This window comes from Myotis daubentonii, chromosome 15 (assembly GCF_963259705.1).
Source record: "Myotis daubentonii chromosome 15, mMyoDau2.1, whole genome shotgun sequence".
NCBI lineage: Eukaryota > Metazoa > Chordata > Mammalia > Chiroptera > Vespertilionidae > Myotis > Myotis daubentonii.
Genome location: NC_081854.1, coordinates 41,377,103 through 41,389,372, shown reverse-complemented (window position 1 = coordinate 41,389,372; position 12,270 = coordinate 41,377,103). Strand labels below are relative to the sequence as shown.

Genomic DNA, 12,270 nt, shown 5'->3' with positions numbered 1-12,270 from the left:
CCAGATCTTACCCCTTCAAGGCTCAGCTTAAGTCCTACTTCTTTTTTTTTTTGTTTTGTTAGTATATTTTATTGATTTTTTTACAGAGAGGAAGGGAGAGGGAGAGAGAGCTAGAAACATCGATGAGAGAGAAACATCGATCAGCTGCCTCCTGCACACCCCCTACTGGGGATGTGCCCACAACTGAGGTACATGACCTTGACCGGAACTGAACCCGGGACCCTTCAGTCTGCAGGCATTGGCTCCATCCACTGAGCCAAACCGGTTAGGGCAAGTCCTACTTCTTATATGACTGCTCTTCCTTCTCTAACTTACATTTAGTCATCTGTAGAGACGTGTGCTTGGTTATAACCTGTGTCTCGTGTAACTGATCAACCTGATTAATCATCCTCTGCTTTTCTGGAAAAAACATCTGCCTTAAATCTGCACCACATCACCTGTGGAAACACGAGGCAGGCCATCCTTCACTTAGGCCTGCGCCCCTTGTCTCTCTTTCCTTCTCCAGGATCTCAGTCTTCTAATTGACTCTCCTTTCTCACCCATCTCTTTGCCTGTACTGGGTCGTCCCATAGCAGTGAAGTATATTTTTTAAAATATGTTTTTATTGATTTTCTTTAGAGAGAGAGGAAGGGAGATGGTGAGACGATAGAAACATCATTGGTAGAGAAATAGTGACAGCTGCCTCCTGCATGCCCCCTACTGGGGATGGAGTCCACAACCCAGGCATATCGCCAGACTGGGAATTGAACCAGTGACCTCTTGGTGCATGGGATGATGTTCAATCCACTAAGCCACGTTGGCCGGCCCAGTGAAATATGCTTAACTCCCATCTTTAAAAACAATCAGCTAACCTTGCTCTATCCGCATCCTTCCCTCACTTCTGCCCCACTTTTCTGCTGCTTGTCAGAGCAAACGAACAGAGCTGTCCCCACTCCCACATCTTGCTTATCTTCAGTTTGCTCTTGTCTGTATTTCCTCTTTTTCTCTCCCCTGAAAATGTTCTTCTTGAGGATATCAGGGCCTCCGTGTTCTCAGATCCCAGTGGACACTCTGGCACCTGCCCCACCCTTAGCACCCTCTATACTTAACCATTTCTTGGAACCTGTGCCTGGTTTTCCTTCTACCTTACTAACAATTGCCCCTTCTTTGTCTCTTTAGCCACTTGCCTTTGTCTGTACATTTTGATTCTGCCACTGCGTCCCGTCCTGTCTCTAGTCTTGTCTTTCTCTTCTCAGTCTGAATGCTGGGGAGCCTCAGAGTTCTTGTTCCTCGAAATGTTAGGGCTTTCAACACCGTGCATATGCTAATGACACCCAGCCAACTTCCCATTTCAGACTTGTGTATCCAGCCGCTGCTTACTGTTTCCACGTGGATGCAGATGGGCATATTGTACTTAACTTTAAAAGTTGAACGTTCAGCCCTAACTGGTTTGGCTCAGTGGATAGAGCGCCGGCTGCGGACTGAAAGGTTCCAGGTTCGATTCCAGTCAAGGGCATGTACCTTGGTTGTGGACACATCCCCAGTGGGAGGTGTGCAGGAGGCAGCTGATCGGTGTTTCTCTCTCATCGATGTTTCTAACTCTCTATCCCTCTCCCTTCCTCTCTGTAAAAAATCAATAAAATATTTAAAAAAATTAAAAATAAAAAAATAAAAGTTGAACGTTCAAATGTATTCACACACACTCACACTCAGCCTCCCAGGCTCACTCCCTGTTCCTTCCTGCTCCTTAGTGGCCCTAATTACTTAACCCAGAAACATAGATATCATTCTTAATTCTCCTTCTTTGTATGTTAACATCAATTTGTTGGCAAGTACGTTCTGTCATTTTTACTTCCAAAATGGTCTAGTCATGTCTTTGACTCCACTGCCCCCTCCTTGTCTAAGCCACCATGACGTCCCCTGGAATACCGCTATAGTTTACCAACCCATTGCTGCTATTCCTCTCATTCTGCAATCCAGTCTCCACCATGGAGCCACACTGATCTTGGAAAATAGATCAGATCATTTCGTTCTCTCCTTTAGTATTTTCCTGGGCACTTAGAATAAAATCCCCACATCCAAGGGCGGTGTGTAGTGGCTTTCTGCCTGCCTCCAGTTTTCCCTTAGATCCTGGCCCCCTTGCTCCTCACGCTGGGGTCAGGCTGGCTTTCTCTCTGTGCTTGGGCTCATCAAGGTCTGTCTCCCACCAGGGCCGTAGACACTTGTTCCTCTGTCTGGAACACTCTGGTAGCTGCTTCCATTTTGTCCATCACATCTTTTCACAATGTCACCTTCTTTCCTGACCACGGTATTAAAATTAGTTACTCTTTGTGACTTGCTTTGTTTATTGCCGCCACTTTCGCATACACACTCACACAGTCTCATCCTCTCTCAGATGTAAGTTACTAAAGGCTGGGACCTCCTCATTATTGCTCGCTGCTGTATCGAAGTTAGCACAATGTATGGGACTCAATCAGTCTTCACCTACTTGCTAAATGAACAACGATTGTTTTTATTTCATCCTCTTTTCTCACGAATCGTATGCACTCAGCACAGTAGAATGAAATATGTTTGGTTTTTCTGTCTAGGTCAAGTGCTTGGGAACTCCTCCTGACTGAGTGAGCGCACGCCTCCCGTTGCTGACAGACGTGATGTTTTACCGGTTGCTATCGGTGGTCCAAAGACAAAGAACCAGCCGAGGATGGCAGAACTGGCCCTCAGCCAGAAGCGGTGCATCAGCGGCCGAGGCGCATTCTGTCGCCCTGCCTGCCCAGGCGCAGGTGGTCATCTGTGGCGGGGGAATCATGGGCACATCCGTGGCCTATCACCTGTCCAAGATGGGGTGGAAGGACATTGTCCTGTTGGAGCAGGGCAGGTAAGGATCCACTGGGCATGACTCCCTCCCTCCCTCTCCTCCTTTTGGTGATCCTGTCTCACCACTAGCTAATCAGTGTTGCTAGGAGCATGAGAAAAATCACAGGTGGAAATCCTGTACTGGGCTTTGTTTGGTGATGCTTAAAACTCATGTTTCCTGGTTTTGGAGAGCTGGCAGAGTCCCGCAAACCAAGTGTCTGAAGCATGTGTTTATTCACGTTCAGAGCACATCTTGGCATCTGTTCTCCTTCTCATAGTCAGGCAGCAACACAAATCCGGGCCAAGAGCTCCCTCTAGGAGTCAGAATGAAATTGCCTGCATCCTGCTCTATTTGTTTGTTTGTTTTTAATATATATATATATATTTTTTATTGATTTCCGAGAAGAAAGGAGAGGGAGAGAGAAATAGAAACAGCAGTGATGAGAGACAATCATTGATTGGCTGCTGCCTGCATACCCCACACTGGGGATTGAGCCCACAACCTGGCCATGAGCCCTGACTGGAGATCGAACCATGATCTCCTGGTTTATAGGCTGACGCTCAACCACTGAGCCACGCAGGCCAGGCTGCTTTATTTTTTGTTTGTTTTCATTTAAGTAAGTTATTTTGAAAGAATTTAGGATTTACAGATAAATTGAGTATACAGGAGGGAGTTCCATCGAACTTACCTCCACTTTCACTTGTTATTAACATCAAAGTTTATTATTTCTTGAAAGGCAATACATTGACATGAGTCAGAATAGAAAATTGTAGAAGAGTGTCCAGGGAAAGTCTTTCTACCATCCCTGACCTCTGGCTTCAGGTTTCCCTCACTGGAGGCAAGTTAAGTTCCTGATGAATTGGACCAGATGCTCTCTCCACATAGGAACAGATCTGTGTTCTTCAGTATATATTGGTGTAAATGGGTGTCCATTTATTTATTCCCTGTTTTATACAAGCGGTAGCATTCCTTGTCTTACTTTTCTCAATAGGATTGTCCCACATTGTGGGATAAAAGCTTTCTTATTCCAATTTCATGGCTGTATACTATCCCACTGTGTAGGTGAACTCCAAAATTTGAAATCATGTCATGTCGATATACATGTAGGTGTTTCCATCTTTCGACAGACAGAACAGGGCTGCAGTTGGGACTTGAACTGGCTGCATTCATAGGTATGAGTCTACTTAACAGCCTTGTGATCCATCCTGCAGGCTGGCTGCTGGCTCTACGAGGTTCTGTGCAGGCATCATAAGCACTGCCAGGCACTTGGGCATTGAGCAGAAGATGGCAGACTATTCAAACAAACTGTACCAGCAGCTAGAGCAAGAAACAGGGATCCAAACAGGTAAGCAGGGGTCTGCCATTTTCTGCTGTGCCCGTCCCCAGACTCTGTTCCTGGGACTGTGTGTGGTCCCCAGGAGCTGGCCTGGTGAGTGGTCATTCAGACCTGAGTTGTAGTTTGGGCTCTGCCACTAGTCAGAGTATTACTTTGGGCAAGTCATTTTGCTTTTGAGCCATCTTTGTTTCCCTATTTTTATTTTATTATTTTTAAAAAATATGTTCTTGCCGAAGCCGGTTTGGCTCAGTGGATAGAGCGTCGGCTTGCGGACTGAAGGGTCCCGGGTTCGATTCCGGCCAGGGGCATGTGCCTGGGTTGCGGGCACATCCCCAGTGGGAGATGTGCGGGAGGCAGCTGATCGATGTTTCTCTCTCATCGATGTTTCTAACTCTCTATCTCTCTCTCTTCCTCTCTGTGAAAAATCAATAAAATATATTAAAAAAAAATATGTTCTTGTTGATTTCAGAGAGGAAAGGAGAGGCAGAAAGAGAGGGAGAGAAAGAAACATCAATGATGAGAGAGAATCATCAATGGGCTGCCTCCTGCATGCCCCCTACTGGGGATTGAACCCACCACCTGGGCATGTGCCCAGACCAGGAATTGAACCTTGACCTCCTGGTTCATGGGTTGAATGATCAACCACTGAGCAACACCAGCCAAGCTTTGTTTTCCTGTTTTTAAAATGAGGAGATTCAATCATCATTCCAGATCCTTTTCAGATGCTGTAATTCTTGTGATGTTAAGGTTTTCCTGGGCCATTTCCTGTCTATTTCACTTGAAGTGTAGTAAGTGGCAGCATTGGCTCCACAGGGGGGGAGGAGGAATTGAAGTGAGGTGCTTGGAAGCTAAATCAGAGTTTGACCCATTGAAGTACCAGTCACTAGTAAGGATGTTCCTGACTCTACAGCATTCACACGTTTCTCCTTACCTGTGTAGTTTGGGGAGAAGGACTAGCTAGCTAGCTCTGGAGTGAGTAGGAACTGTCCCAGGAAGAGGAGGACCCATCTACACGATGGTCCCATACGATCGAAGGCAGAAAGAATGGCTGTCAGTTTGTTGTAAGGTGACGGATTAGCAGAAGCCCAGCCTGGAGCCTGCTCTGGTGGCTGATGAGACTGTGGTGAGCGCACTAATCATCGTGAGTGGGTAGCGAGGCCCAGTAATGAAATTCCAGACACTTGCCTACGTCAGGGTCGTTCTTTTGAAGACATTGTATAAAATGAATCAGATAATTCGAGACTAATCCTGACAGAGGGTGGTAGCTTTATCTTTTGCCAGCTGCAGTGGCTCTGCCATGTGATCAGAAGCAGATTATTCAAACAATAGCCTAAGCACAGTGTGTGGTTTACCTCGCCAGCCCTTTTAGAAATCATGTGACCGCTGACAACATTTTCTTTTTTTTTTTTTTTTTAATATATTTTATTGATTTTTTACAGAGAGGAAGGGAGAGAGATAGAGAGTTAGAAACATCGATGAGAGAGAAACATCGATCAGCTGCCTCCTGCACATCTCCTACTGGGGATGTGCCTGCAACCCAGGTACATGCCCTTGACCGGAATCGAACCTGGGACCTTTCAGTCCTCAGGCCGACGCTCTATCCACTGAGCCAAACCGGTTTCGGCGACAACATTTTCATTAGGGAAAGGGAGATTTGAAATTTTGATCACAAGTAAGGGTTTATCACATTTCCATTTTATATAGTTCATACTGTCAAGAAGTGTAACTTCCTCTGTAAATTGTAGAGGAAGACTGATTGTCTAGTAACTAGGATTTGATAGCTGTGGAAGGAGAGAGATGCCACGAGAGGATCCAGAGGCCTGGAAGAAGAGGCTGTGTATTCTCGGGCACATGGCAGGGCCAGGCCTGGGTGAGACCAGTATGCATCCTGGGTGACCCAGCGCTGAGTGGGTGCCCCTCACACGGTGTGCCCCGGGCGCCTGGACCCCATGGTGTCATTGCATTTGGCCAGGCCGCCTGTTGAAGGGCAGGGCTCTCCGGTGAACGTGTTAAGAGTCCTTCCTGCTGCCGCACAGTCTCTGGCTTTTACTAGGGAAGATGCTGCTACAGGCAGGACAGGCAGGAAGCAGTCCCTTCGTTGGGTTTAATGATGGCAACAGGTACTTGAATCAGACATTAACTGGGTTTGAGTCAGAATAGGGTCCACATAATGGGCTCCTGTTCCACTGGGCCAGATACTAGTGCATTGCCCGGCCTTGCATCACTCAGGTGGTGCGATTCCACAGGAATCAGGGTTACAGGTTCTTTTCTGTAAAGTGAGTGAGCTTAGCTTGCTTTCTGGATCACCATCTGGAACCTTACAGGCGCGAGTTCTCCTTGGCACTTGTGGGCAGTGAGGAAGCCAGGCAAGCGAGAGAAGGGGACCAGCCTCAGCCCCACGCCCGTGGTCGTTCACCATGGCGCAGGGAAAGGTGACGGGGCCCGAGGAGGAGAGGCCTCCTGTCCCGCGTTGTGCGGTGCCTGCCGTGGTCACTTCACTCATGGACTGCTGGTGGGTCATGAAATAAGGATGCAGTGATGTACGTGCACCTAGATTTAAGGGGAGATATTATCTGCTTCTCCTCTGAAAACAGTCCCTTTACTCGAGATGTTCGTTCACTACCTGCTAATCAGACTCAGCAGATGACCCCGAGTCCTCATCCCCGACTGTGGTGTTAGTGTCGGCAGTGCTTCAATCTCAGTGTGACTTTTGTCAAGTGAATGAGAGAGGTAATGTAATGGCTTTTATAATCTTTGGAAAGTATTCCATATAGTCCTTGATCTTATAATAAGGGTCATTCTTTTACAGCTGAAGAGACCTAGATTCAGGGAGTTGAATTGTTTTTCCAAGTCAGTGATCATTCATTTATAAAAAATTATTTAGTGGGTTAAAAGGAACATATATACAGTGGTACTCTGCTCTATGTAATCTATGGTAGTGAGTAGAAAATGACTTCTGAACCTTTTTCTGAAATTCAGGCTGTGTTAGCCACAAGTCATTGGACTACTCTGGTAAACATACTATATTTAAACACCAATCTCTAAAATTTCAGTTCTCCACACTGAGACATTCTTTTGTCAGTGAAGGGTATATTTATATGATGATTTCTAAAGAAACTAAGAAAACAAATTATTCTCATTAATACTTCCTTTGAAAGGATAACTGATTCAACTCTTTCTTCATAAGAACTAAGAGATGGCATTTTAGGGGACTTGAAATTCACCCAGATGTAATAAGGTGGTGTCTGGTATGTTGATTTCAAATAACAGAGAATGACTCTGGCTGCAGTGGGCACAAGGAGTTTGTGGAAGGCTGTTGGGTGCCTATAGATTTGTCAGGAGGTTGCCAGAGGCAGCGTGGAGGCCAGGACATGAGTTCCCACAGCCGGCAGGGCCTCAGCTGGAACAGGAGCCATCTGGCCTGGATGCTCTGCATCCGAGATGAGTGACCTCCAGCCATTCACCTACTTGCTCAAGACCGAATATTCCAGGGGGTTACATGCCCCCCAACTCTGGGGAGAAAATCTAAACAGAGTGAAGAATATGAGTCTGGGTTATCTCCACCTGCCCCCCACGTATTTTTTCGCCGTGGCATCTTTCATTTTTATTTTATGAGTGATTTCATGTGCATTAAAATCTCATTTCATCTTCACAAAACTGAGCCAAGAATGTTTGGATGGTGGCAGTGCCAGGACTTACCGCAGGTCTTCTCACTTATAACCCCGGGGGCTTGCCTCTTTGCCACCCCACGTTTGTCCTGGGTGGTCTCAGTCCGGCTGATTGTTCTTACAGGTTACATTCGGACAGGCTCCATCTTTCTGGCCCAGACGCAGGACCGGCTGATCTCCCTGAAGCGCATCAACTCCAGGCTGAAGTACGTGTGAGGCTACAAGCCTGTGCTGGCTGTACTGCCCCCGCCCTCTGTCAGAGGCCAGTGACGTCATTGTCCCCTTTGTTCCGTGGCAGTGTGATAGGCATCCCTTCTGAGATCATCTCCCCCAAGAAAGTGGCCGAGCTGCACCCTCTGCTCAACGTGCATGACCTGGCGGGGGCCATGCACGTCCCCGAGGACGCGGTGGTGTCCTCTGCTGACGTGGCTCTTGCCCTGGCAAGTGCTGCCTCCCAAAATGGTAAGCAGACTGGGGACAAGGGAGGAAGAGGTTGTCGAAGAAATTGTCTCACAATAGGCAACGACACCAACTCAGCTACTGTGTTGTACACTGGCTCTTTTATTTTTAAATATATTTTTATTGATTTCAGAGAGGAAGGGAGAGGGAGAGGGAGAGAGAGATAGAAACATCAATGATGAGAGAGAATCATTGACCAGCTGCCTCCTGCACGCCCCACACTGGGGGCCGAGCCCACAACCCAGGCCTGTGTCCTGACTGGGAATAGAACCACGACCTCCTGGTTCAAGGTCGACGCTCAACCACTGAGCGATGCCAGCTGGGCTACACTGGCTCTTTTTGTTTTAATACACTATCTGTTACTATTTTTCCTCGGGGCCACATTTTTCTTATTGAAGTCCTGAGGAACCCTGGTTTAGTGCTGACTTAGTACCCTTCAGACTTCAGGGACTCCTTCCCCACCAAACTGAGAGGCTCCAAGGTTAGTACACACGTTGGGATTTAATCCACAGCTTGGATCATGTCCCAGGTTTGAGTGAACGAGGGGAGGAAACCTCAGTGTCCATGGTGTTATGCACTTTGAATGAACTGATTCATCATGTGGGTAGATAGGATGTAAGCTGTCCTATTTGAACTTTTCTCCCCTGCCCCTTTTATGATTCCTGGAATTGAACTGTGCACTGAATTCCCTTATTAAATTTGCCTGCCATTTTTAACCTTGGGAAAGTCTCATTTACAGTCTCAGGGTGTGGTCCTTAGGGGTGTTTTGTTTTTTAAAATTAAAGCTTTGTGGTACATCTACACGATGGAATACTATGCTGCTCTAAAAAGGAAGGAACTCTTACCATTTGCAACGGCATGGATGGAACTGGAGAGCATTATGCTAAGTAAAATAAGCCAGTCAGTGAAGGAAAAATACCACATGATCTCACTCATTCATGGATAATAGAGACCATTATAAACTTTTGAATAATAATAGATACAGAGGCAGAGCTGCCTCAAACAGATTGTCAAACTGCAGTGGGAAGGCCGGGGAGGGTTAGGGGGCAGGAGGTAGGGGGGTAAGAGATCAACTAAAGGACTTGTATGCATGCATATAAGCATAACCAATGGACATAAGACACTGGGGGATAAGGGAGGCTAGGGGACTGTCTAGGGCGGGGGGATAAAGTGGACACATATGTAATACCCTTTGTAATACTTTAAGCAATAAATAAATAAAAATAAATAAATAAATAAATAAAAATTAAAGCTTTGACCTGGCCTTTTCAGTATTTCTTATGAGTTGAGAATCTGCTGCAGCTGCCTTAATTGTGGACCATCTGAGGGTCGATGCCCAACTCTTTCTTTACCTTGAACAGGTGTTCAGATCTATGACCGGACAAGTGTTGTTCATGTGATGATCAAAAAAGGTGAAGTTACTGGTGTGGAGACAGATAAAGGACAGATCGAATGCCAGTATTTTGTCAATTGTGCTGGTCAGGTAAGTTAGCAACAATAGCGGGATCTCTGGTTTTCTTATTTACCTTTTATTTCCAGGACTTTTTGGTGTAGAGACTTAAGATTATTTAGGGACAAAGTAAAGGGATGCAGGGGCACACTGAGGGCTGGAACTCGGGGCTCTTGTGCTCGAACTCGGAAACCTGCACTGCTCCCCTGTGGAGCTGCAGTGCCTCCTCCTCCTCCCTGGTGAACTGGTGCTCCCCTGTCCGGGTCCTGGAAGCACTTGTGCATTGACATAAATCCCTGGCATTGGATCTTCCTGTGGTGGTTTGTTTCATTGGACAACCTAGCAGGTAAAGTATTAGGCTGTTCTGTTGTGTCAGGAGCATAGATTCAGTTTCCAGAACACTAAGCTGCTTGTGCTTTGAAGACAAATTGGTCCTTTCTGTCCGCTCTACAGTTTAAGGTGACCTAGGGGTACTTCCCGTTCTGTGAAGCTCATTTATGATGGTGCTTGGGGTTTGTCTTGAAGCCAGGCATTTCGTTATAAGGCCTCCTTTGCTCCCCATGAGCTCCTTTTACTATGGGAAACCTGCCTTCTTTTGATCTAAAAGTAAGTTTTATGACTTAAAATGTCTAGTGTTGTTCCCCATTCAAATAATTAACCTAAAGCAGGCTGAGTCTTGGCTTCCCTCACTGACATTGTTGCAAGAGCGCACACAGGCCACTTGAAATTAAACTGTTTTCAAGCGGCGGAACTTGCTCATGTGTCTTTCTGTTCCTCTTCCACCCACAATCAATCTGTCCATTTGTAGTGGGCATACGAGCTGGGTCTGTCCAACGAGGAGCCGATTAGTATCCCGTTACATGCCTGCGAACACTTCTACCTCCTGACTCGCCCCTTGGAGACCCCTCTGCAGAGCAACACACCAAGTGAGGACCTGCACTTTGTTTTTAATCTTGTTTCCTTGCCACTGTTCTGTCCTTTGAAAGAAGACTCTCTGCGAAGGACAGACTGTGTCCGAAAGAGCTTTTCCTTTCTAGAGCATGTTACAGGGAGGTGGCCCAGTTCTGACTTTTCTTTAAGAACTCTTTATGAAAGGATGGTCAAACGGGCATTCTACTTAAGCAGTTTTTCTGCAAGCTAATTGTAGTCCCAGACAGAGGTCTAAATTGACAATATTTGGAATATAGCCTGGAGTTTTTGACCTGAATGCTATAAACTCAGGGTATTCTGTGACCCCGAGTGCTGTGGAGAGGGCTGATTTCACGTTGAAGGTCTGAATCCCTGCAGTGGGCTCGGCAGTGCCCCCTTTCCGTAGGCTTTATGTGGCACAGTGGCAGTTACGTAGTTTGGTTGTGAGGACTAGTCAAAGCTTCTACGTAACTGATGGGGTAAAGGGTAATCAGAGAAAGTCTCTATTGTGAATCTGCGAGGGGAGACCTCCCGGATGGCCTGGAAAGGTATTTTAAAGCTGATGTGTTCATTAGCAAAGCCAACAGCGAGCGGGTGTTTCTGCTTTGCGTTTCTCTGTCCATTTAGAAAGCTGGCTTATATCTAACCCCTGCTCTTCTCTTCCACTCCCCACTCCCTTATTGTTCCTCTCCTCAGATATTGTGGACGCAGATGGCAGGATTTATATTCGCAACTGGCAGGGCGGCATCTTGTCTGGGGGCTTTGAGAAAACCCCGAAACCAATTTTCACTGAGGGCAAGAACCAGCTGGAGATTCACAACCTACAGGAAGACTGGGACCACTTTGGTGTGTGAACTGTATCTATAATAATAAAAGTGTAATATGCTAATTAGACCAGACAGCCAAATGACCTTCTGGACTTCCTTCCGGACGAAGCCGCTGTGGCGGGGGCCAAGGCAGAGGCGGTTAGGGGCGATCAGGCAGGCAGGCAGGCAGAGTGGTTAGGGGCGATCAGGCAGACAGGCAGGCAAGCAGGGGCATGAGGCAGGCAGGTAGAGTGGTTAGGGGCGATCAGGCAGGCAGGTGAGCACTTAGGGGCGATCAGGCAGGCAGGCAAGCAGTTAGGGGCATGAGGCAGGCAGGCAAGCAGTTAGGGGCGATTAGGCAGGCAGGCAAGCAGTTAGGGGCAATCAGGCAGGCAGGCAAGCAGGGGCATGAGGCAGGCAGGCAGAGTTGTTAGGGGCAATCAGGCAGTCAGGTGAGCAGTTAGGGACGATCAGGCAGGCAGGCAAGCGGTTAGGGGCAATCAGGCAGGCAAGCAGAGGGGTTAAAGGCAATCAGGCAGGCAGGCAGAGAGTTAGGTGTGATCAGACAGGCAGGCAAGTGGTTAGGGGCAGTCAGGCCAGCGGTTAGGAGCCAGCAGTTCCAGCAGTCAGACATCCCCTGAAGGGTCCCAGATTGCAAGAGGGTGCAGGCCAGGCTGAGGACCCGCCCCTGCCTCGTGCATGAATTTTGTGCACCGGGCCTCTAATAGTAATAAGAATGCCCTGTACTTATCTAAAATGTTATTTTCAAAGTATTTTCAAGAACAGCATCTCACTTGATCTTTGTAACA

At 47.2% G+C, this 12,270-nt stretch overlaps 1 protein-coding gene across 4 annotated transcripts in view; it reads left to right on the top strand.

Moving 5' to 3' along the window:
* Positions 1–12,270, top strand: part of PDPR (pyruvate dehydrogenase phosphatase regulatory subunit) — a 38,285-nt gene that overhangs the window by 7,075 nt on the left and 18,940 nt on the right. For 2 of the 4 annotated variants that reach the window (XM_059667463.1, XM_059667462.1), the window contains exons 2-8: positions 2,568–2,854; positions 4,045–4,178; positions 7,962–8,043; positions 8,136–8,299; positions 9,658–9,779; positions 10,555–10,672; positions 11,352–11,501. In XM_059667463.1, coding sequence (XP_059523446.1) covers positions 2,631–2,854; positions 4,045–4,178; positions 7,962–8,043; positions 8,136–8,299; positions 9,658–9,779; positions 10,555–10,672; positions 11,352–11,501 — 994 coding nt within the window. In that variant the 5' untranslated portion in view covers positions 2,568–2,630. Of the gene's footprint in view, positions 1–2,567; positions 2,855–4,044; positions 4,179–7,961; positions 8,044–8,135; positions 8,300–9,657; positions 9,780–10,554; positions 10,673–11,351; positions 11,502–12,270 lie in introns of those variants that run through there. The other 2 variants (XM_059667464.1, XM_059667466.1) reach the window with 2 other exon arrangements.